The sequence below is a fragment of the Echinops telfairi genome, unplaced genomic scaffold (assembly GCF_000313985.2).
Source record: "Echinops telfairi isolate 266 unplaced genomic scaffold, ASM31398v2 ScPeMD7_3;HRSCAF=10, whole genome shotgun sequence".
NCBI lineage: Eukaryota > Metazoa > Chordata > Mammalia > Afrosoricida > Tenrecidae > Echinops > Echinops telfairi.
Genome location: NW_022103899.1, coordinates 21859980 through 21882507, shown reverse-complemented (window position 1 = coordinate 21882507; position 22528 = coordinate 21859980). Strand labels below are relative to the sequence as shown.

The 22528-nt window shown below is 43.6% G+C and overlaps 1 protein-coding gene across 3 annotated transcripts in view; it reads left to right on the top strand.

Moving 5' to 3' along the window:
* The window catches only part of HECW2 (HECT, C2 and WW domain containing E3 ubiquitin protein ligase 2), a 457170-nt gene that overhangs the window by 246563 nt on the left and 188079 nt on the right, over positions 1–22528 (top strand). Inside the window, exon 1 of one of the 3 annotated variants that reach the window (XM_045294743.1) lies at positions 6620–6833. The exons of the other annotated variants lie outside the window; for them this stretch is intronic. Within the exon in view, the coding sequence (XP_045150678.1) occupies positions 6824–6833 (10 nt within the window). The 5' untranslated portion in view covers positions 6620–6823. Of the gene's footprint in view, positions 1–6619; positions 6834–22528 lie in introns of those variants that run through there. 3 annotated transcript variants of the gene reach the window in all.

The following is a 22528-nucleotide window of genomic DNA, read 5'->3' as shown; positions in this document are numbered from 1 at the left end:
TTTTCTGCTTTTCTGAACTTGGCTATCAATTCTGGGGTAAGGTGGTATCTAATCATCGTTTTGATTCTGTATCTTTGATGGCTAGTAATCTCGAACAGTGCTCTGTGTTTGTTGGCTGCCTGGCTGTCTCCTTTGGTAACCTCTCAGTCCCTGTCCTCTGCCCATTTTTAAATTGGGTTATTTGGCTTTTTCGTGTTGAACTTTTCCATAGATTTTAGAGAGTAGTCCCTTGTCCAAAAAGTCGTTGCCAAACTATTTTCCCCTGTCTGTGGGTTCTCTTTTCACTCTTTTGATGAAATCTTTTGATGCACATGTTTCTTATTTTCAGGAGGCCCCAGTCATGTATTCTTCCCTCTTGATTTTAAATGGTTGATTAGTCTAACGTGGAGTGAATTCAGATCTAGACCTGAAGGATGACCCCGCACGAGAGTGATGGAGGTTCCGCCAACCCCTATCCGACCAGGAAGTCTGGTCTCATAGTTTGGAGCTCTGTGCCACTTTTCTCTCCCACTCTCTCCGGGACCTTCTGAGGTGCGCCTTTCCAGGGTGGTTGCTAGTGGTAGCCCAGCAGTTCTCCTGGCCTCGGGTTGTGGAGACTGGGGTCTGTGGGGTCTGTGGGTCCATTGCATCCCATGGTTCCAGGAGCCTTGGCTTTCATTCCTGTTCTGTCCTCTGGTTGGAGAGAGACCCGTCGTGGCACCGCAGATGGCTGCTCACGAGCTTTCAACACCCACCTTGCTACTCACCCAGTGAGGATGTAGCACATTAGCTAGTGCTTAACTTTAATGATAATTACAGTGCATGTCTTCAATACGGGAGGGAGTTATTAAAAAATTACTAGATGGCAGGAAATCGACATGAGACTTGTGTACCATGGATTGAAAACTGGGATAACTTTTGATGCTGTATGATACTAGTAACATTGTGATTACTAAACCTCAAGAAAATGACTAGAGAACGATTTGACCCCAGACACTAAAATGACCCAAACAGTGAAAACATCTCCTTTTTGAGAACAGCCTGTACAGATCCTCTCTGGTCGGCAAAGATGTGGACAGATAAAGTCCATCAATCGGGCAACCTGAGGAACAATTTGAAAGTTGAAAGAAACGCATTTAGAATAAGCGCAGCTGTGCGGCTTTAGACCGTTATAGGTCAACTATTAGGGAGTTTTCAAAAGTGATATTCTAAGAGGTGGTACGAACTAAAAACTTGGTCAAATCACATAAGACAGCTTGGTTTATTGGTGATTTGTTTAGAATGAGTGAGAGATTAAAGATGTTTATTCAGACATTCACTAGTAAATCCATTCTGGACCCCTACCCTTTTGAGATCATGTCATAAGCAGCCACTTTTGTTCAAAATCCTGGCCCTGGGGACCCCCTAGACCGACCAGGAATGACTGAGTTCTAACTGCTGCTTCTCACTTTACTGTGGGGGTTTAAATATATCCTGGCACCTGAGCTTTTGTAAACTAGAATGAAAATAAGCGATGAAAAATGGAATAGAAGAAAAAAGATCCACAAAATATAAGCCCAGATTTTCATGACTCAACAGATATGTTACTAACGTATTTCTATAAAAATTTTCACGACATGCTAAATGTCTGTTCTTATTTTATTAGATTAGTAACAGCCATTTCCTGGACTCACCATGGTCTGCGCCCCATATTTTGACTTGGACACGTACTAGACTTAAATATAGGTGGAAATGCTTTTCTCATGGTAATTCTCCTTCCTGTATTCATTTTTCCTGTAGTACTTGCTTTTCTTTCTACAGCACCTTTTTTTAAAAAGTGGATTAAGCACCATGTACGTGGGAATTGATCATTTATAGTAGGGAACACTATCCTGTGGCACAGTGAGTTACGTGTTGGGCTGTTTACCAAGGTCAGTGTTTAGAAATTACCAGCCACTCCATAGGAGAAAGGTGAAGCTTTTACTCCTGTAAAGCTTTAGAGCTTGAAAATATACTGGGGCAGTTTTGCTCTCCCCATAGGGTCACTATAAGTCAGAATGAATTTGAGGCCAATATGTTTTTTATTTCACCAAAATACAAAGGAATTTGTGGAATTAATTGTGACATTTATACATATATGTACTTGAATGTGTGATCTATTGATTTTTGAGTCTCTATATCAGTGTCTCTCAAAGGAAGGCCAAGAACCACTTGTATGAGACCCAGTTGGAGATTATTGTTTTAAAAAATTAGACTAAGACCATGCCATACTTACAGAATAAGGATTTCTGTGGCCTTATCTATGGAGTCTGAATTGTAATATGCAAGAAAATTTGGGGACTAACGTTTCAGGGGTGGTGAAGCAGTGTGATATATTTGGTTTTACATCATATACTATTGTGTAATACATTATAACTAACATTATAAATCATGTTTCTGAAAATTTTCACTAATATATTTGATTATGTAAATATGTACTTTCTGCAGAGCATGCTCAGGATATATTGTCAGATTAATTCCTATCTTAACCATATACAATGCATTATTGAAAAAAGGCATTGCTCTGATTTTAGAAACAAAGCGCATTCATAACAAACGAATTCATGTCCAGCTCCACTTGTTTCATTTTAATTGCAGAGTGCTGCATATCTAAAAATGAACTCTTGAACTCCCTCAGATGTGCAAGGGTGTCGTCCTACTTCAGGTGGAAATAGCACAGCTGGAGACCACATTAACCATGCAGTCAAGCACTGACGCAGGCTCTGGAGAAATCGTCCTCTGCACCTTTGGCCTTTGTTGTTGGGAGCCCTCATTTGAGTTACTGGACCTCTCTGGACTGTTTTTCTGATCTTAAAGATAATAACATGGTTCAGAGAAATTCAGACTTCTGTCAGATAATAATTCAGAGATACCTTGAACTGCTCTTGGCACTTGGTGGCCGGCAGTGCGTCTTGTTGGAGGAAGTTGCATCATAGTGGGGATGGTGTGCCTCAGCTGCGGTGTCACCCAGACTCTGGAGTTAACGTTCATCGACTTTCTCCCGATGTGATCTGGGTGAGCAAGTTATTCAAGTCTTCTAGTTCCCAGTTTCTAAATTTGTGCAGTGAGGATGGTAATGGCTATTTCAATTAGGCTGAGGATTACATAGGGATTGCACAGGGAATATGTACAGCCTAGTGTAGAGTAAGTGTTTAATAGATACCAGAGGACAGCTACTATCATTTTTCCCCTGAGTTTGCTACCTGTTATTTTCAAACCAACCAACCAACCCACCCCCAAATCTACAGGTCTCATATACATGCATGAAATACACGAAGCATAAAGACTTAAAATCAATAAAATGGTACAATTCGTCATTACTTTATTTTCTAAGTATCATTACAATAGTTGGTTTGTCTGTGGGATCCTGCCTTTGTTCTTTTAGCAACTATCTCTTTTGAATAGATTTTTTTTTTTAAGTTTTCTGATGAAGCCACAAACTGGTGTGCATTTCTATTGGAAGATTTTGAGGATCTGCAGAGTGAGGATGCGGTGGACATTCGCGAATTGTTTTCTGAGCATCATTTCAGGGGAGACAGCAGGAAAGAAGATAGTAATGGAGAGGAAGACATGCCAGATGCCATCAGAGTTGGAGGCATGCAAACGCAGAAACACACATGCACAAATAAGAAGCTTTTCAGGCAAAAGGCTACTCCTTCCTGCTGTGCTAGTCTTGCTTCTGCCTCTCGTCTCTTCGGGCACCATCTGGATGGCTGGAGACACAGGATTTTCATCGTCTGTTTGTGTTGCAAGCTAAGAATTTCCTCTCAGCTCGTCCTTAATAAATATCCTTGGGGCCTTGGGAATACGCTTCTTTAGTTAAGTGATGTCTTTAATTTCCCCTGATTAATCCATTCAGCATCTGAAAATCATAGTTTCACCCAAGAGCGTCCTTGCTAGATCAATACCTTGAATGTGGAGAGCTGTGGTCATCAATTGGGCTTTCAGAGAGAGCAGATCTTAAAGAGCTGGGAAATGGGACAACTTCCATTCCCTTATTCACAAGCTTCTCTTTCTATGTGCTGATGCTTTATCGTTCACGTGTCTGATCTCCTTCACGGGCCACATGTCCTCCCCCTCCATGCATTGACCACACTGGTCCTCCGCCACTCCTGGAAAGTGTCACACTGCTTCCTGCCCCGGGGCCTTTGCACAGCGCTTCTGTCTGGAATGAGCGCTTGCTCTTTTCGGCTCCTTCCCCTAGTCACCCTTCAGACCTGGGTTCGAACCCCGCTCTGGTGAGTGAATTTCCTCGGATGCTCTGGACCTTCTCTTCCTCTTTGCAGCGTGTGTCACACTGATCATTACACGACGCATTTTATATTTGCTGTGCCATGCTTGTCTCCCTCTCGAACTGTAAGCTTTTCAAGGACATGGGCCATGTCCACCTGCTCGCACGGTTCCCCAGTTCTAGCCCGTGTTGTGGCTGATAAATGCCACCGAGTCCGTTCCACTCACAGTGACTCTGTGTACAGCGGAACGAAACACCGCCTGTCCCTCACAGTTGTTCTTGCGTTTGAGCCCATCGGTGCAGCCACAGTGTCGCTCCGTTTTGTCGAAGGTCTTGCTCTTTTTCGCTGCCCCGCCACCTTACCAGGCATGATGATCTTCTCCAGGGACTGGTCTCTTCTGACAACATGTCTAAAGCCGGTGAGATGAAGTTTGGTCATCCTTTCCTCCAAGAAGCACTTTGGCTGTACTTCTGTCAAGACAGATGTACTCGTTCTTTTGGCAGTCTATGGTACTTTCAATACTCTTCACCTGCACAGTGATTCGCAGACATCGCTCCTTCTTCGGTCTTCCTTATCCAGTGACCAGCTTTCACCTGCATACGAGGTGGTGGAAAATACCATGGCTTGTGCTGGGTGCACCTTAGTCCTCAAACTAACCGCCTTGCTTTTCAACACTGGAGAGAGGTCTTGTGCAGGACCTTGCCCCAGTGCAGTGTGTTGTGTGATCTGTGCATGACACGTGAAGATGCAAATGGGACGTGCGAGTTCACCATTGCTGAGGCTTTCCCACACTTGGTTGCTATGGAGTTTCCTGGTCTGACCACACGAAAGGGACGGATTTGGAGAAAGGAATAGCATTATGTGTACTTTGACAGCCGGCGCTGTGATCTACCTGTGCCCACAGGATAACAACAGTAAACTCACTGCCATCGAGGTGATTCCAACTCATAGCGACCCTGTCCAGGATTTCTGAGGCTCGGTCTTCACGAGAGCAAAGCGACTCATTTTCCGGTGGGTTTGGCTGCAAACCCGGGAGTTAACAGCCGAATACCTGACCCCCTGCACCGTCAGGGCTCTTTGATGGCTATTCCTACCCAAGCAGGGTTTGTTTTTTTTAGCCCGATTGAAGAGGGACTGGCTGAAATGCCAGCATTTTGAAAATATCCCCCAAATATGTAGGCACGAGGTGTCCTTAAGTCTAAGCTCCAACATTCTTCTTATGACCATGCTCCATTCTATATTTTCTTTCTCGATCAGCTTAGAAATCCAGTTCTGTTATGACAGTCACTTTTGCCAGCATGATACAGGTTTCTTTCTTTTTTTTTTTTTAACATGATACAGGTTTCTTGTATGCAAGAGACAGCCTGTTTGCCACATTTGGGCATAAGTGATATCCTGCTAAGTCAGAATTTTGAGTGTAGCTAATGTGGCACATCTGGCAAGTGTTACTGTATTTTCAAGACCAATAGTTTCAGTTTGGAGGAACAGGTTGTGTTCAGGGACTGGAGTGCGTGGCCCCTCAATGTAGCATGGGGCTGCAGTCAGTGCCCACAGATGGGACGCTTCTTTCTGCTTCCTGCAAAGAGATGGAAAGAGATGGGCTTGTGCCCTTGGGCTGCCTCCACCCAATCAACTAGCACTTAATAATTGCAAGGTGTGTCACAGGTGTGCCAAACAGTTCCAGAAGGCCCTTGTCTGTTTTATAGAACTGGGGATTGCCCTGCCCCAGTCTCTTCCCAGCACAAAACAAGAGCCCTGGCTAGATTGATGATGGTATCCGTCTTGCCATTACCCGTGATGGCTTGAAAGAGATCCTGGGTGGAAAACCAAGCATTTGGATTTTCATTACAGCTATGTTGTGTTTGGGGGGAAAGACATAAGCCCACAAACTCCACACTGCATTGGTTAGCACGCTGTAAGCCTATTTCAATAACCTAAATGAACGTTACATCTGATTATGTTTGGTAATACTAAATTGTGCTCCCGAGACAGTGGCCAAGCGGTTATGAGGAACTGACTAGCAAGCCCCTCTCTCCTCGGATACCCGTCAGCTTGTCTGCTGTCAGCCTGCTGTGTGTGTGTGCACACAGATCTTGTTCTTTGGAATTCTCCCATGGAAAAGCAAAGGAAGGAAGCTGAGGGAGGATGGGGCGATTGCATCCTGTACCCTTTCCAGGGGTGTGGCCAAACTGCCTCAGCCGAGGGGACATAAGACATTGTGTTTTTTCACTTAGGATGCCTGAGGAGTGAGAAGTCCTGTTGAAAGGCAGGGGCGACTCTAGGTGCTGTTCTTCGTTTCCCGGCAAGGGCTTGCCTGAGTCCCACTTGGTATTTCCTTTCTGCAGCCTTTGGGGGAAGAGGAGGAGAAGCAAGCAGGCACCCCAGGGAAGGGGGCTGCCGAGCAGTCAGAGCCCACTAGGACTCTAGGCCTGCCCTGACTTCAGTTCTGGCGACTTCTATGAATGGAACTTCAAAGTGGGTATAGGCCAGATCCCTGGTTTTAAGGAGAATGAATCAGCTTTCGTCGGCTGCCCCCCAGTCTGATGTGAAAGGATGGATTCTGCTCTGGGAAAGGCACGCAGGCACTCTTTGGGATGACAGGAGGTAAGGTCCTGAAAAGCTCTGTGACCCGAGTTTTACTCTCACCTGGTTTCCTTGTGCATCTGTTCATCCAGCTGCCTTTCTCTTTGAACACGTCTTCCATGTGGCTCCCTTGTAGCTTCGTTAGGAGCAGTTACTAACAGTGTGGTGCCTGTCCATCACGTTCAGTCACTTAACTTGGCTTAGGGGACCAGTGCTGGGAATGAAGCATGTAAACCTATCCAGGTAAAGGTTCAGTTGCCACACTGCTCATTCCCAAGGAGTCCCAGGTGTTTTGCGTGGGCTACCTTCCTGTGCTGTGAAATGCATGTGCCAGCCTACAAGGATGCTTCTGAAAAGGGTCCTCGAGAGTGTCTCCATGGGTTGCATGACAGATCGCCTGCCCGTGGAAGAATCATGTTGGTTTAAAAAAAAAAAAAAAGCATTGCAAAGCTCGTAGGGAAGGAGATGTTGAAAGATCTATTTTTAATTGGAAGTTTATGCGGGCAGGTGCTATGGATTGAACTGCGTCCTCCAAAATCATGTGCTGTATACCCTGACCTTCCTGCCTGTAGTCATCTTGTAATTTGGGAGGAGGTTGTCTTTGTCTGCATGTTGATACCTCTTGAGTCCGTCTCTTTTGAGATAGACAAGAAGGTAAACAAGGGGGCAGGGATAGGAGGGGAGATGCCAACCCACAGACCTGGTGGTGGCTCAGGAGCAGATGCTCAGAAGATACAAGGACCTTCCTGAAGGGCTGACAGACAGTCCTGACTTCTCGCTTCCCACACTGTGTGAGAACTTGTCTCTGTGGGTTACAAGCGCTCTCTGTGGCATCTCTGTTCGAGCAGCCCGAGATCACGAAAGCAACAGGTCTCATTAGACATTCACATCTAGACACTGGCGAGTCAACAAAATCTTAAAATCGAATATTAAGAATAAAAATGTTTTAAAAGGATTTGGGGGGGGCGGGTTGGTGATAACTGTGGCAAAATTCTCTCCTTTTCTATAAACCTCCAAAAATTACAAGCTAAAAATCTGCTTTAATCAGTTTTCTAAAATCGAGATGAATGCAGGGGCCAATGTTCGTTCTGCCTTGTTGGTGTGTGCTGTCGATTCCGACTCATAGACCCTTCGGGCACAGAGGAGAGCAGCCCCATAGGGTTCCTTCTGCTGTGGTCTGACAGAGCAGACCCCTCCCCCCCATCCTCCTGGGGAGCCACTGGGGAGTTATCTGCTGAGCGCTTCACCATTGTGCCACCAGGGCTATTGGTTCTCTCTTAACCCCTTAAACATGATTTTGTTTTCCAGAGAGAATTTTACATTTTAGCTACCACGAAATGCCAATCAGTGGATCTTCAGAGGATGTGCTTGAGATGGTTTTTAATCACCACATGGGGTGAAACTGGCATTTACAGCCCAAGAGCCAGGGATAATAATATTCCTGCATTGCACTGGGTAGAGCACAGCACCTACATTGAGAAGCACTGCGGAATGTTCATTTTATTCGGTAGTCGGCTGGTGGTTTAATACAGATTCAAGTGAGCAATCTACTATTTAGGAAGATCATTCATCTTCCAGAGAGGCACACAGGAAGCAGCCACTTATGCAAATGTAACTTTGGGAATCAGAATCAAAGAATAGCCCACATACTTGTAATATTTTCAGACAGCTTGTGTTTTCTCCAAATCTTTGATTCCATTCAACACAGAGTAAATGAACTCATGGAAATCAAAGGGAAAATTGACTCCTAACCTGAGGATAAGCGATCTGAAAGCACAGTAGGTTAGGCATTGGCTGATAATGGAAAGGTCTGCAGATCAAATCTTCCAGTTGTTGCACAGGGGAAGGATGAGGCTGTCTGTTTCTTTAAAGAGTTCGGGGCTGGAAGGCCAATGGGACAGCAGTACTCTTGCCGCACAGCGTTGCTCTGAATCAGAGCGGACCTGAGGGCAATGGATTGGGTTTTGGTTTAACCAAAGGGTGTTTCTGTGCTGAACATTGTATTTGATACATCTTAGCATGTTTATGAGTATGGTTACAAAAAGGTAGCATTTTTGATCTTGAAGGATCTAGAGTTTGCTTTTATTTATTTTTAATCATTTTATTGGGGCTCATAGAATTCATCACAATACATAGATCAATTGTGTAAAGCACGCCTATACATTTGTTGCCCTCATCATTCCCAAAATTCGCTTTCCTCTTGGGTTCCGGGGATTGTCTTTGAGTGAGATCTCAGTGTTTGCATGATATCATTATTGTCATTTAAATAGTGATTAGAGAAAAAAAAAAAAGCCGGCATGTAGTCAAAACCCCATTGTCAGCCCTGGCTGCTCTGTACACATGCAGTGCCAAGAGATTCCCAAGTTGAGCGCTGTATCCCAAGTCCTAGTTTCGTTGTGTAGCAAGATGGGGATGTGTCCACCTGGTTCTTTATCAAGACCAGCTTAAAACTCTTTCATGGAAGTTTCAGATCTGTGTGACCTTCAACCAAGAATGTGGCAATACTGGGATAGTATGTGTGAAACTCAGTGCTGTTTCTAGTGACCTAGCTTGTTACCACCATACAGTAAGGACTTCTCATTTGCTGCCTGGCCATTTGGCATACGTTATGAAATCTCAAACAGTTAAATGAAGCTCATTTTTGCTTGAATTTATATATATATATGTTTATGAGAAAATAGAATAAAATAAGTTTTGAAATTAAAAACTAAGGCAATGATGTTGAAAATTGTGTTTATGGCTATGAAGATTTTATATATATAGTGCTGACTTCTGCAGGTTCACATGCTATACTCCTGTTGTTCTCACAATATTCTGAACTAGAAACTGTTATTTTGTAAATTGAGGAACTAGAGGCCATGCAGTCTTAGGACTTGTGTAAATCCAGTAAATAGGCCAAATGGAGTGCAAAGTCTGCTGACCATTGATGTTCTGGGGTTTCACCATCACCCCGGCCCTCAGAAAGCTTCACTACCAAGTGGTGTATTATTGCGCTGCACCTGCAGTGTGTGCTGTGCACCTAAGGGCTTATGTGGATACATACACAGTAAATACATTTCTCTCAGGGTCATACTGAATTACCAACTGGCAGTGTATCAGAGCTTTGTATTTTGTTGAGTAAGGTCAGTATGGGGATGTTAGGTTTTGGAAGTTGTTTGGATAAAAGAGGGGCATGGTGGACTTAATTAGTGGAATTATAGGATGGTGGCTTGCCTTGGAGAAGTTTTTGGAGGTGAATGAATCACCTCACAGGGTCAATGCACTGAAGAGTCTGATTGGCTCCTGACCTTTTCCACTAAGGGTGTATTTTTATATCTGCTGTAGCTTTGTCTGCACAGGAAGGAAGGAAGTAGATGGGGGGAGAGTCATGTTCAGGTTATGACTCTATAGCTTGATGTTCATCCTGGCCATGAAGCGCTGTGCCCAGTGTTCTCTGCACACAGCATCCAGAACTATTTTAAAAAATCTAGATCAAAACCGTCCATCATAATCAGAATGAAGAAAACTTTTCACTTTGGTGCAATTTAATGTTGAGGAGTCTGATCTCTGAAGCAAGATAGGCTGGCTTCACCCTGCATGTATTAGTGAATTGATCTGAGGCAAGTTTTCCAGCTTTTGTTGTTGTTGTTCCACATCTGTAAAATAGGGAGTGAAAATAAGTATCTAGTTCAAAGGGCTATTAGAGGCTTAAATGAGCTAATAAATGTGAAGCACTGTAATAGTACCTGGTACATAGGTTCTACAGAATATGTTACTATTATTATCTGTAATGTGATATAGGACATGGCATCGCTTCACCCTTTTCTACATAAATGTCCATGGGTTGAACTTGACTTGGCAACAGCATCAAGCTGGCCCCTGCCTGCCCTTCTGACCGCATCTTCTCTCAGGCTTACTCAGCTCTCGATGCGTCACTCTGCTGGAAGTGGTGGGCTGGGGCCTAGTTCAGGGCCTTTGCATTAGGGACTGGTCTTATTTGTCTCCTGCTGCCCAAACAGAAATAACACAAGTGGTTGGCTTTAAAGACCAGAAATTTGTTTTCTCATATTTCTGGAGGTTGAAAGTATAAGCCAGGTTTTCAGAGAATCCTCACAGATTAGCTGTGTGTGTGTGTGTGTGTGTGTGTGTGTGTGTGTGTATTTTGGTCTTAATCTAACTCAGACATGATTCGGTTTAGGATCCACTGTATAATGCTATAGTCTCAACTGATTGGTTAACTGTGTTGTATTAGGCTTCATTATGGAAGATGATTGCATTACTTTAGATGTAACTTATAACAAGACATCGTGGATGATAGTCCGATACACCCAGTGGCGCTGATTGAATGACGTTACTATGCTTGATTGAATGACATTCCTATGCCATGACACCAGTGAGACTAGGGATTGGCTAAATAACTGAGAACCATCGCCTTGCAAAGATGACTGAAAAATCAACTATCTATGGTTCATGTCTGGAATGCTCTATACCCCAAATCTCTCATACTTTATTCACACTCTTAGTTCATTCATGTCTGTTCAAACAGCATTTTCCTACCAGTCAGTCTCTACCTCCGCTGGGTGTCTTTCTTCACGGCACAGGATCATAACCTGACCTTGTGCTATGCATAGACCTCCTTCCTCACGAGCTATAATCTCAGGGAGCACAGGGTCATATTCCCTTCAGAATTCCTGTGACCTAGGTTATTACCTGATAGATAGTGGGTGCTCCATGGAGATTTGTTGATCTGATTTTGAATAACTTTATTTCCACATCACTTCAATAATTGTTCTCTGTGTGTATATGTGCTGGGGCATACTGTTCCTTCCCATTCTCCTTAGTCATCACTTTGCCCTAAAACAAGACCCTTGTTCCCCACCCTCTCTACATTTTCTCATTACGACTTATTTAGCAGCAAGAAGTATTTTCTAAAATGACAGGTTTGGCACACAGAATAAGAGAGGCACTGTAAGGTCATTGTGAAAGAATATTCCTGAGGGGCTTAATTTTAGATCTTGTGCTAAGGTGTTTATCAAACTACTAGATGCTGGTCATATCAAGACCAAAAGAAGGTGGATTCACATTCTCATTAGAGAAGCATAATTGCACCATAAATGTGTGATGGGGAAAATTATCTGCTGACAGTCAGTAGTACTTGAAAGTGACTCTGGGAAAAATTTTTTTAAATCATTTTATTGGGGACTCGTACAACTCTTTTTTTCTCTAGAATTTACTTCAATTGTGCCCACAACCAAGAAGCCTAAAAACAAAAACAGCAGTTTAGAAATAAAATTATATACTGCATCGAATAAAGTGTTAGAGACCAAATATGTCACTTTACAAAGTTTGCTTAACCTAAGTCATGCTTTTTTAAAAATCACTTTATTGGGGGCTCGTACAACTCTTCTCACAATTCATACATCCATCCATTGTGTCAAGCACATTTGTACATTTGTTGCCATCATCATTCTCAAAACATTTACTTTCTACTTGAGCCCTTGGTATCAGCTCCTCATTCCTCCCCACACCATGAACCCTTGATACTTTATAAATTATTATTATTTTGTCATGTCTTACACTGTCTGATGTCTCCTTTCATCCACTTTTCTGTTGTCCATCTCCAGGGAGGAGGTTATATGTAGATCCTTGTAATTGGTTCCCCAATTCTACCCCACCCTCCCTCTACTCTCCTGGTATCGCAACTCTCAGCACTGGTCCTGAAGGGATCATCTGTCCTGTATTCCCTGCATTAACAGTTCTTATCTGTACCAGTGTACATCCTCTGGTCTAGCCAGATTTGTAAGGTAGAATTGGGATCATGATAGTCGGGGGGAGGAAGCATTAAAGAACTAGAAGAAAGTTGTGTGTTTCATCGTTGCTACACTGCACCCTGACTAGCTCGTCTCCTCCCCGAGACCCTTCTGTAAGGGGGTGTCCATGCCTACAGATGGGCTTTGGGTCACCACTCCGCATTCTCCCTCATTCACAATGAAAGGATTTTTTGTTCTTTGATGCCTGATAACTGATCCTTTCGACACCTTGTGATCACACAGGCTGGTGTGATTCTTCTATGTGGGCTTTGTTGCTTCTGAGTTATTTGGCTGCTTGTTTACCTTCAAGCCTTTAAGACCCCAGAAGCTATATTTTTTGATAGCTGGGCACCATCCACTTTCTTCACCACATTTGCTTATGCACCCATTTGTCTTCAGTGATCATGTTGGGAAGGTTCATAGAATGCCAGTTTAATAGAACAAAGTTTTCTTGCACTGAGGGAGTACTTGAGTGGAGGCCCAATGTCCATCTGCTACCTTAATACTAAACCTACATATATGCACATAGATCTATTTCCCCATCATCATATATAAATATATTTACATATGTACATGCCTGTATTTAGACCTCTATAAATGCCCTTTGCCTCCTAGTTCTTCTACTTCCTTTTACTTCCCTCTTGTCCCACTATCATGCTCAGCCTTCATTTAGGCTTCAGTAATTCTCCTTGGTTACATTACCCTTGATCAAGCCCTACCGGCTTCTTACACCATCCTCGCCACCAATTTTGGATCACTTGTTGTTCCCTTGTCCCTGGGTTTGTTAACACCATTTCCTTTCCCCCCACCTCCCCCTCCTCCATGTCCCCTGGGAAGCTTTGGTCCCATTGTTTTCTCCTCCAGATTGTTTATCCAGTCTATCTTATCTAGATAGTCCTGCAGAGATAATAATGTGCACAAAAGCAAGACAGAGCAAAACAAAGCAACACCTCCAAACAACAACAACAAAAAACCAATGACAAAAAAAGAAAAGCCTGTAAATAGTTCAAGGTCTGTTTGTTGACCTTTAGGAGTGTTTTCCAGTGGAGTCTGATGGGGTGCCATTCCCTGGCCCCAAAGTCTATTTTTGATATTCCCTGGGGACTTCCTTGCTCTGCTCCTCTTGCTGTTCTGTTCCATGCCCTTAGTGTTTTGCCTTGGTGTGGTGGGGTCTGATTGGGCGCAATTCCTGCCCTGTGTCTCCAGTGCTGTCCCCAGTAGGGCTTCAGGTCAGTGAGGGATGTCGTGTCTCGTAGTGGGGCCGGCCATATGGTCTTCTCTGCCTTGGCTGCTCTGAGCAGGGATATCGTCCTCAAGGCTTGGTGGGCCATAATGTTTTCCACTCTCTCTTTCTCCCCCTTCCTTTGCTCCTGTGTGCTCTGATCAGACATGTCCCTTTCCCTGAGCTGCAGCTTCAGTGCTGTCCTCTGAAGTGAATTCTTCTGGGGGGTGGGGCGGCTTTGTATGTAGTTGGGATTGGGGGACTTTGGGGAACTTTTTAAGCCTCCAATTTTTCAAAGTGCACGTAGTTCCTACGGGTATGTTAATCATGAAATTGGATAAAGCGATTTCAGATGTCTTACTTTGCTTGGATCCTGAGATGTATTATGAATGTTAACAGTAGCCAAATAAAATATGGATTTCTTTATTCAGTTAATCATTTTTCCATTTGAAATATTATCAAAGAATTTTCATTCCAACATATACCCTAGAAAGAAGAACATTCAATTTGGGACAAGGAAATTTTAATTTATAAATGGCTGCAAGTCTTTGCCAAGTAGGAACGTGCTTAAGTTGTTCTGAAGGCCTTTGCCTGATCCTGGTCATCAGAGCTCTGTCTGGTCAGCTGCGTTATCTCTCTGTGTGTCACTGTGACCAAGGAAGGTCTAACCAAAAGCGAATGCCAGCTCAGCAGGGGGCCGAGTAAGTGTGAAGGCGTGGGACAGTTTTTCTATTACAAGAGTTAGGGTTTAAACTGATCTTGTTGGGAAGCCTAATGAAGGTTACCATGAAATCACTGATACGTCTTTCTCTAGTCTGAACAAGTTGGGGGTGGTGGTGCGGGGTGTCTCAAAAAAAGTTCTGCATTTCTTCATGAGAATTTTATATTGTGCATTTTAACAATATGACAATGATATACAGTTAATGAATAGATAATGCTAGTTAATATATTATATTACATACAGCATGTTATATAATGTATAATTAATATCTATTATAAGGGATAATAATGAAGTTAATATACTTGACTGGTAACCGAAAGATTGGAGGTTTTACTCCTTCCAGAGGCACATGGAAAGAAAGGTCAGACGACCTATTGAAAAATCAGCCAATGAAGAGCCTGTGATCATCGTTCTACTATGTGACCCACCATGAGTGGAAATTGACTCTTTAGCAAATGGTGTGGTTTATTCCGTTAATATCATATCATCATAATCAAAAGCAGCTTCCAATACACCTCTCAGTCAACCAACTTTGAGCGCATCCGTGCATTCGTGGAACTTGGCGGACATCAGCAAACGTAATTGGAAAAGTCATTGACCCCTTAGAGCTGACAGTCTAGGAAAGAAAACAGAAGCATAAGTAATTCGTATGTTAGATGGACAGAGGGTTTTGGAAAACAAAGTAAGCAGAGGAATGCTGCAGGAGTTGTTCTTTTAAATGGGGAGGTCAGGGTAGGTCTCATTGAGAAGGTGATGTTTAAACAACTTCATGAAGGAGAGGGGTTGAGCCCTGAGGATACTTGGGGAACATTCCAGAAAAATGGAACAGCTGGGGCACAGGCCTACAGGTAGAGTGCTGACCATATTTCAGGACGTCACGGAGGGCAGATTGGCTGAAGTAGAGTGAATAGGGAGAGGAGCGGGTAGGAAAATGAGTTTAGAGCTTCCATGCACAGTGAGGGCCTGGGGTAAGCCTTCATCAGAACTTTGGCTTGAACAAATCTTGCACTGCAGCTCTCTTTTCTGCCCTCTGAGGGATTCCATTTAAAGAATTGGGCATCAAGGGAGGGTCTGGGAAATCAAACTGACAAGCTTGCAAATCCATGGGTTAGCGTCTTAGTGAACTCTCGTTGCACTAAATAAGACTGGTACTCTGATGGGTCCATTTAATGTTAAAGAATTCCCCTCCTCATAATCTGGTGCGTAACACAAAGTCCTGGTTGTTTTCCCCTCTCATGTTGCCGTGGGGTTCCAATAACGCAGAGCGGGCGCTGATGCATTTGCAGCATTCGCAGCTAAGTACTCTTTGTGAAGCTGTGTTCTTTGTTCAGGTGTAGAATATTTATTTTGATTCCATTGTAGCTGAAGGTTGCTTCCTCTATCCCCAATCCCAGAGAAACCATCTCATTCCCCAGTAGAGGTAGAATAGAGCCAGCTTCTTTATGACCCAATGCCAGATATAGTCATTTCAGTTTGTATTCAAAATGTAATTGAACATAAGTTCACATTTGTTTTTCAGAAACTCTAGGGCGGAGATGGGATTATTTTAATACAAAAGAAAATTAGCAGGCACATTTTTCACTTCCTTGGCACAAATCTGTCACATGACAATTTTCTCATAAGATTTCTTATCTCTGCTCAACTCCCCTGGGCTGATAGAGAGATGAGGGCTTTGAAAAATTGTTTCCTTCTTGTTTTGTTTCCATCACTCTATGGAGCTTTGGAAATGTGAATGAAAACATCGAAACCTTTCCCAACCTAACTTATGTTTGGATTTGTTTGCTAGGTCTGATCATGTCTCATGCAGTCTCTTAAAATCCTATTCACAGGACATTTTCTGAAAATCCAAAAATAATAGATTGTTGTTGTTGTTATGTGTCATCCAGTAGGATGCTACTCCTCGTGACCCCGTGAGCAACAGAAGGAAATACTGTGCAGCCTTGCTCTGTGCGACAGTCACTCTTAAGTTTGCGCACACCGCTGCAGACACTGTGTCAAGAAAGAGAGTCATCTTTATTGCTGACCTTCTGCTAGGTCCTTCCCCAGAGACTGGACCTTTCTACTAACATGTCCAAAATAAGTGAGACAAACTCCATTTTTACTTCTAAGGACCATTCTGCCTGTACTGCTTCCACGGAGCTATGTTTGTTTCCCCGGCTGCCCATAGTATATTCTGTGCTCTTTAACACAATAATGTAATAACATGCATACTTCTTTAGTCTTTCTTATTCATCATCCAGCTTCTACATGCACATGGGGCACTATTAAGAAAATACAATGGCTTGGGTTAGGTGCCATCATCTTCCAAGTGACTTCTTTGCTTGACCACTTTAAAGAGGTCATTTGCAGCATATGTGTAAGGGGATATCCCCACAAGCAAAAATAGCTCCACTTAGTGGAGCGTTTTCTTTCTTTTTTAAAAATATCATTTTATTGGGGCTCTTACAACTCTTATCACAATCCATACATACATCCACTGTATCAATCACATTTGTACATTTGTTGCCGTCATTATTCTCAAAACATTTGCTTTCTACTTGAGCCCTTGGTATCAGCTCATTTTTTTGCCTCCTTCCCTTACCCTCCCTCCCTCATGAACCCTTGATAATTTATAAATTACTTTATTTTGTCATGTCTTACACTGTCTGACGTCTCCCTTCAACCACTTTTCTGTTGTCCGTCCCCCTGGGAGGGGGTGATAGGTAGATCATTGTGATCAGTTCCCCCTGTCACCCCCAATCTTCCCCTTCCCCTCCTGGTAACGCTGCTCTCAATATTGGTCCTCAGGGATTTATCTGTCCTGGATTCCCTGTGTTTCTGCTCTTATCTGTACCCATGTACATGCTCTGGTCTAGCTGGATTTGTAAGGTAGATTTGGGATCATGATAGTGGCGGGGGGAGGAAACATTAAAGAACTAGAGGAAAGTTGTATGTTTCCTCCGTGCTATACTGCACCCTGACTGGCTCTTCTCCTCCAAGAGACCCTTCTGTAAGGGGATGTCCAGTTGCCTACAGATGGGCTTTGGGTCTCCACTCCTCACTCCCCCTCATTCACAATGATAAGATTTTTTGTTCTTATGATGCCTGATACCTGATCCTTTTGACACCTTGTGATCACACAGGCTGGCTTCTTCCATATGGGCTTGTTGCTTCTCAGCTAGCTGGCTGCTTGTTTATCTTCAAGCCTTTAAGACCCCAGATACTATATCTTTTGATAGCCAGTCACCATCTACTTTCTTCACCAGATTTGCTTATCTTCAGCGATCATGTTGGGAAGGTGAGCATCACAGAATGCCAGGTTATAGAACAAAGTGTTATTGCATTGGGGAGGACTTGAGTGGAGGCCCAATGTCCATCTGCTTCCTTAATACTAAAACTATAAATATATGCACATAGATCTATTTCCCCATCATCATATATTTTTACATATATACATGCTTGTATTAAACCTCTATAAATGCCCTTTGCCTCCTACATCTTTCCTCTATTTCCTTTTACTTTCCTCTTGTCCCACTATCATGTTCAGCCTTCCTTTGGGTTTTAGTAATTCCTCTTGGTTACATTGCCTTTGATCAAACCCTACCAGGCCTCCTACATGCTCCTCACCATCGATTTTAGATCTCTTGTAGTTCCCTGGTCCTTGGGTTTGTTAACACCCATTTCCTTTTCCCCACCTCCCCCTCTCCCATGCCTCCCCCTCCACCCACCCACCCCCAACCATTGGTTCTGTTGATTTCTCCTCCAGATTGTTTATCCCGCCAATCTTATCTAGATAGACCTGCAGAGATAATAATATGCACAAAAACAAGACAGGAAAACCTTGCAACAAAAGAAAACAAAACAACAACAATAACAACAAAAGTAAAGCCTATCAATAGTTCAAAGTCTGTTTGTTGACCTTTAGGAGTGCTTTCCAGTCAAGGCTGATGGGGTGCCACACCCTGGCCTCAAAGGCTATTTTTGGTATTCCCTAGGGACTTGATTGCTCTGCTCTGCTCTGCTCCCCTTGCTTTTCTGTTGCACGTCCTTAGTGTTTTGCCTTGGTGTGGTGGGGTCAGATCAGGCACAATTCCGCACTGTGTCTCCAGTGTTGTCCCCCGTAGAGCTATGGGCCAGTGAGGGACGTCATGTCGTGTGTTGCTAGTGGGCCAGGCCTTATGGTCCTCTCTGTGCATTGGCTTCTCTGAGTGGGAATCTCGTCCTCAGGTTTTGGTGGCCAGGATGTGCTCCACTCTCCCCCTCCCCCTTCATTTGGTCCTGTGTGCTCCGATCAGACATGCCCTCTCCCTGAGGTGTAGCTTCGGTGCTGTCCTCTGAAGTGAATTCTTCTGGTGGGGAGTGGAGTTTTCATAGTACGCATTTTCCCCGCTAGGTGAGCATCTAGCAACTCCCTCCGAGCTAGTGCTCCCAATGGTGTTGCCTGGGAAGGTTCTCTCTGGTCACAGTGAGGGTTTCGTAAAACCAGTTTCACTCAAGCCTCGTTTTTTGTGATGGCTGATTTAAGAGAACAGTGTGTGGCTGTGAAATTTTGTTTCCTGCTCCAGAAAAGTGCCACAGAAACTGTTGTGATGTTGAACACAGCTTACAAGGAGAGTGCTACGGGAAAACTCAGTGTATGAGTGTTTTTCTCTTTTCAGAAAAGGTGAGATGTCAGTCGATGACAAACCTTATTCTGGACACCTGTCAACTTCCAGAATGGACAAAAATGTTGGCAAAATTCGTGCACTTGTACTTGAAGACTGACAACAGACCATTGAAGAGATGGGGAAGTTATCTGTACTATCTTGGAGCTCAGTTCAGCGAATTTTGACAGAAGTTTTGGGAATTAGAAAGGTCATCAGGCCAGTAGACGATGCCATCATCACATTGCTCCCCCCAAAGCTCATGAAATGAAATCAAAGATCAAGATGATATTCATTTGATTTTGTGATGTGAGGGGCGTTTGGCGTTCATCCCACCAGCTCAGACTGTTAATCAGGCTTTCTGTTTAGAGGTTCTGAAAAGATCGCATAACAGTGTGTGACAAAGAAGGCCTGATTTGTGGCAGACAGGGACTGCTTTTGATACCATGGCAATGCACCTGCTCACGCAGTCCTCTCTTTGCACCAGTTTTTGGCAAAAAGCAGCATGCCTCTCTTGCCCTGTGAACCTTATCTCCTGACCTCACTTTGTGAGACTTCCTTGTGTTTTCATAAATGAAGAGGAACATGAAAGCACAGCAATTTGATGATGCAGAGGAGGTGAAGAAAAAGCAAGGGAGGTGCTGTCAGCCATCCAAACAGATGAGTTTGAAAAATGTTTCCAAGAATAGAATTGTAGATTTGACTAATGTGTTAAGTGTAATAGAGAGTAGTTTGAAGGCGATAAGGTTGTTTTTGTTTTTATTTGTTTATTTACTTTGACCTTAGAAAAACCTGGGAAAAGCAGTTAGTTAATGACCCAAAACATAGTGACTGTTGCAATACCTTGAAATCACTTTCCTTTTAGAGTTACCGTCAGTAAGAGACACACAGCAAGGGTTTGTCCTGCCCCAGATTCATCTATCTGTCTGCTAATCGGAAAGCATAGGCCCCTGAGCAAGGCTGTGGAGACCAGAGAGAATCACCCTTCGGACGACAAACGGAAATAAAAGGAAGCACTGTTTTCCTTACAGGAGTCCCACAACTGCTAGAGCATCACGCTTAATCTCTTACACACATTCATGTGCTGTATATACAAGTTCCCACGCGTAATAGCTTTCTGATGTTGGTAAATCAAGGATTTCTCTTCCTTTCGTTTTTGTTTTTTTGTTTTTTTCAATAAGCAAAGCCCATCATTTTATTGCGGGCTCTTACAGCTCTTGGTTGTTATGTTAAAAAATCTAAATACATAGCTTTGGGTGGAATTCCTGTTTGAGGGGGTACCCCCTTACATGTATGTCTAGTGTAATATGTTGTTTGGTATCCTGACCTCCGTTTCCATGAGTGTTGATTGTGAATCACATAAAATGAAATTCTAGATAGCAGGTTTTTTGTCTGTCATGAGGATGCTTACTGGTCTAGTTGTGAGGATTCTTGTTTTCTTGTGTTGAAATATCATCCCTCTTGTTGAGTGGCCTTTGGTTTCATGTCAGTGCTTCAAGTCCACTTCACTCTCAGACAGAAAGCTTGTTCCATCTGTGTGTCTCAGGTTGTTAACGATTCCTCCGCCGATCTGCTTTATGCAGTCCAGCTTCTTGGGTTATTTGCTCAGTGTGCAGAGTGAGGAAGTATGGTGAAAGTACGTAATCCTAACACATACCTTTCCTGCTTTGAAACCTTGGTGCGTTCCCTCATTCTATTTGAACAGATGCCTTTTGGTCTACTGTAGGTTTCTCATGAGCACAATGAAGTGTTTCAAAATACCCACTTTTCTTCACAATGTATAAATCTTTAAAACATAAATATCACAATCCCCCTGTGATGTGGCTGAGATGCCAAGTACCAGAGCGGTGCGTGCCTGTGCCCGCGGTGTGGAGAGGTGCTCCTGACAGGAAAGCCGTATCCTGCATTGCTGATCGTGAATTGTAACCTGGGATTCCTCTAATCAGCTCCTCCCATGGCGAGTATTGCCTGTGAGGGCTGTGTGGCCACTGAGATGAATTTTCAAGCCCAACGGAGGAGAGAGTGCCTTGGCGGGATAGTTGGTGGCACAAGTGGGAAAGCGGGTTGACGTGTGGAGGCATGTCTGACCTCTGCCTCCTTGGGCGATGTTGAACCCGATTCTGCTTCCCCCTTATGAAGCCAGAGGAGGTCAGACACTGACCCCATACCGTTCTTTCACCCAGCAGGCACCCTGAATCCGTTCCTGATTTCTCTGTGCCTTAAGGTCAGAAAACTTGGGGAAAGCTGCTGTCAGGCCTATTCTTGGCATTGTTGTCCTGTGCTTCCACGCAGCAGCCTAAATACCCTTTTCCCCTTTCCTGATACTGGGTTGAGGTCTACAGTCTTTTGCCTTTTTGAAAAGACTGTCCTAGTAGTAGACCCGATGTGTCTCCTGATACTGTTCATGGCAAGTCTGTGTTGTGTTTGCTCAGTCCCGTAGCCACATGGCCCTATCCTTTGAGCATTATTCTTCCTTTACTTTCTGATAAAAGATTTTATAGATGAGAGTTCACACCCCTTTCTTCTAAATGAGTTCCAGGCTGAAGCTGAAGCGATGTTCCCTGGGGATCCCTGTTGTTCTGTCTAGCATCACTGACTCACCTGGCTAAGTCCAGAGATTCCAGTTTCTTCCCAGCCCTCTTCCTCAGTTCTCTCCTTTAGAGACAAACATAGAAAGAAATTCATAGTAGTCATCTGCCCCAGACAGCAGCTACTGACAAAAACGTTCATCAGAGTTTTCCCCCTTTATCTGATTTTCATTTATCTTAGTACTTGTATTGGTCTTTGAGATAGTTTTTTTTGTGCCAGCCTGGCCGATAAACACAAGTGGGATTAACTGAAGGGCAGAGAGTTAAATGGCTCGGTGAGCCTCGCCTTTCTTGTCTCTCGCACTTTGATCATCAGACCAGTGTGCGGCTGCCTTGCTTGTTCTGTGCCTCAATCTACAGGCTACACTACCTGTGGGATGCCTACCCTGTGAACTGTGTCGGTATAAGTTGAGGTCCCTTTAAGACATCTCTGGAGCTGGGGACGGGCGGTTGGTGACCTGGCTGACAGTTGGTGACCTGCCTTGTGATTGACTGCTGTGCTGAGATAGCCTAGCTCTCTCTATAAGTAGAGGAAGACCTGGAGGCAGACTAGACTTGAAGGGCTGCTAGTGTCTCACAACTCTCTCTCACGGGTGTGAGTTGCACTGAGCCATTTGTATTGCTCTATAATTTAATTGTTCATTTCTTGTATTATATATTTATCTATATGATTTAACAATTTATTTCTTGTTATATATCTAATTATCTTTATAAATAAATATATTAAATTATCAGCAATTTGGTTTTATCTCTCTAGAGAATCCTGTCTAACAC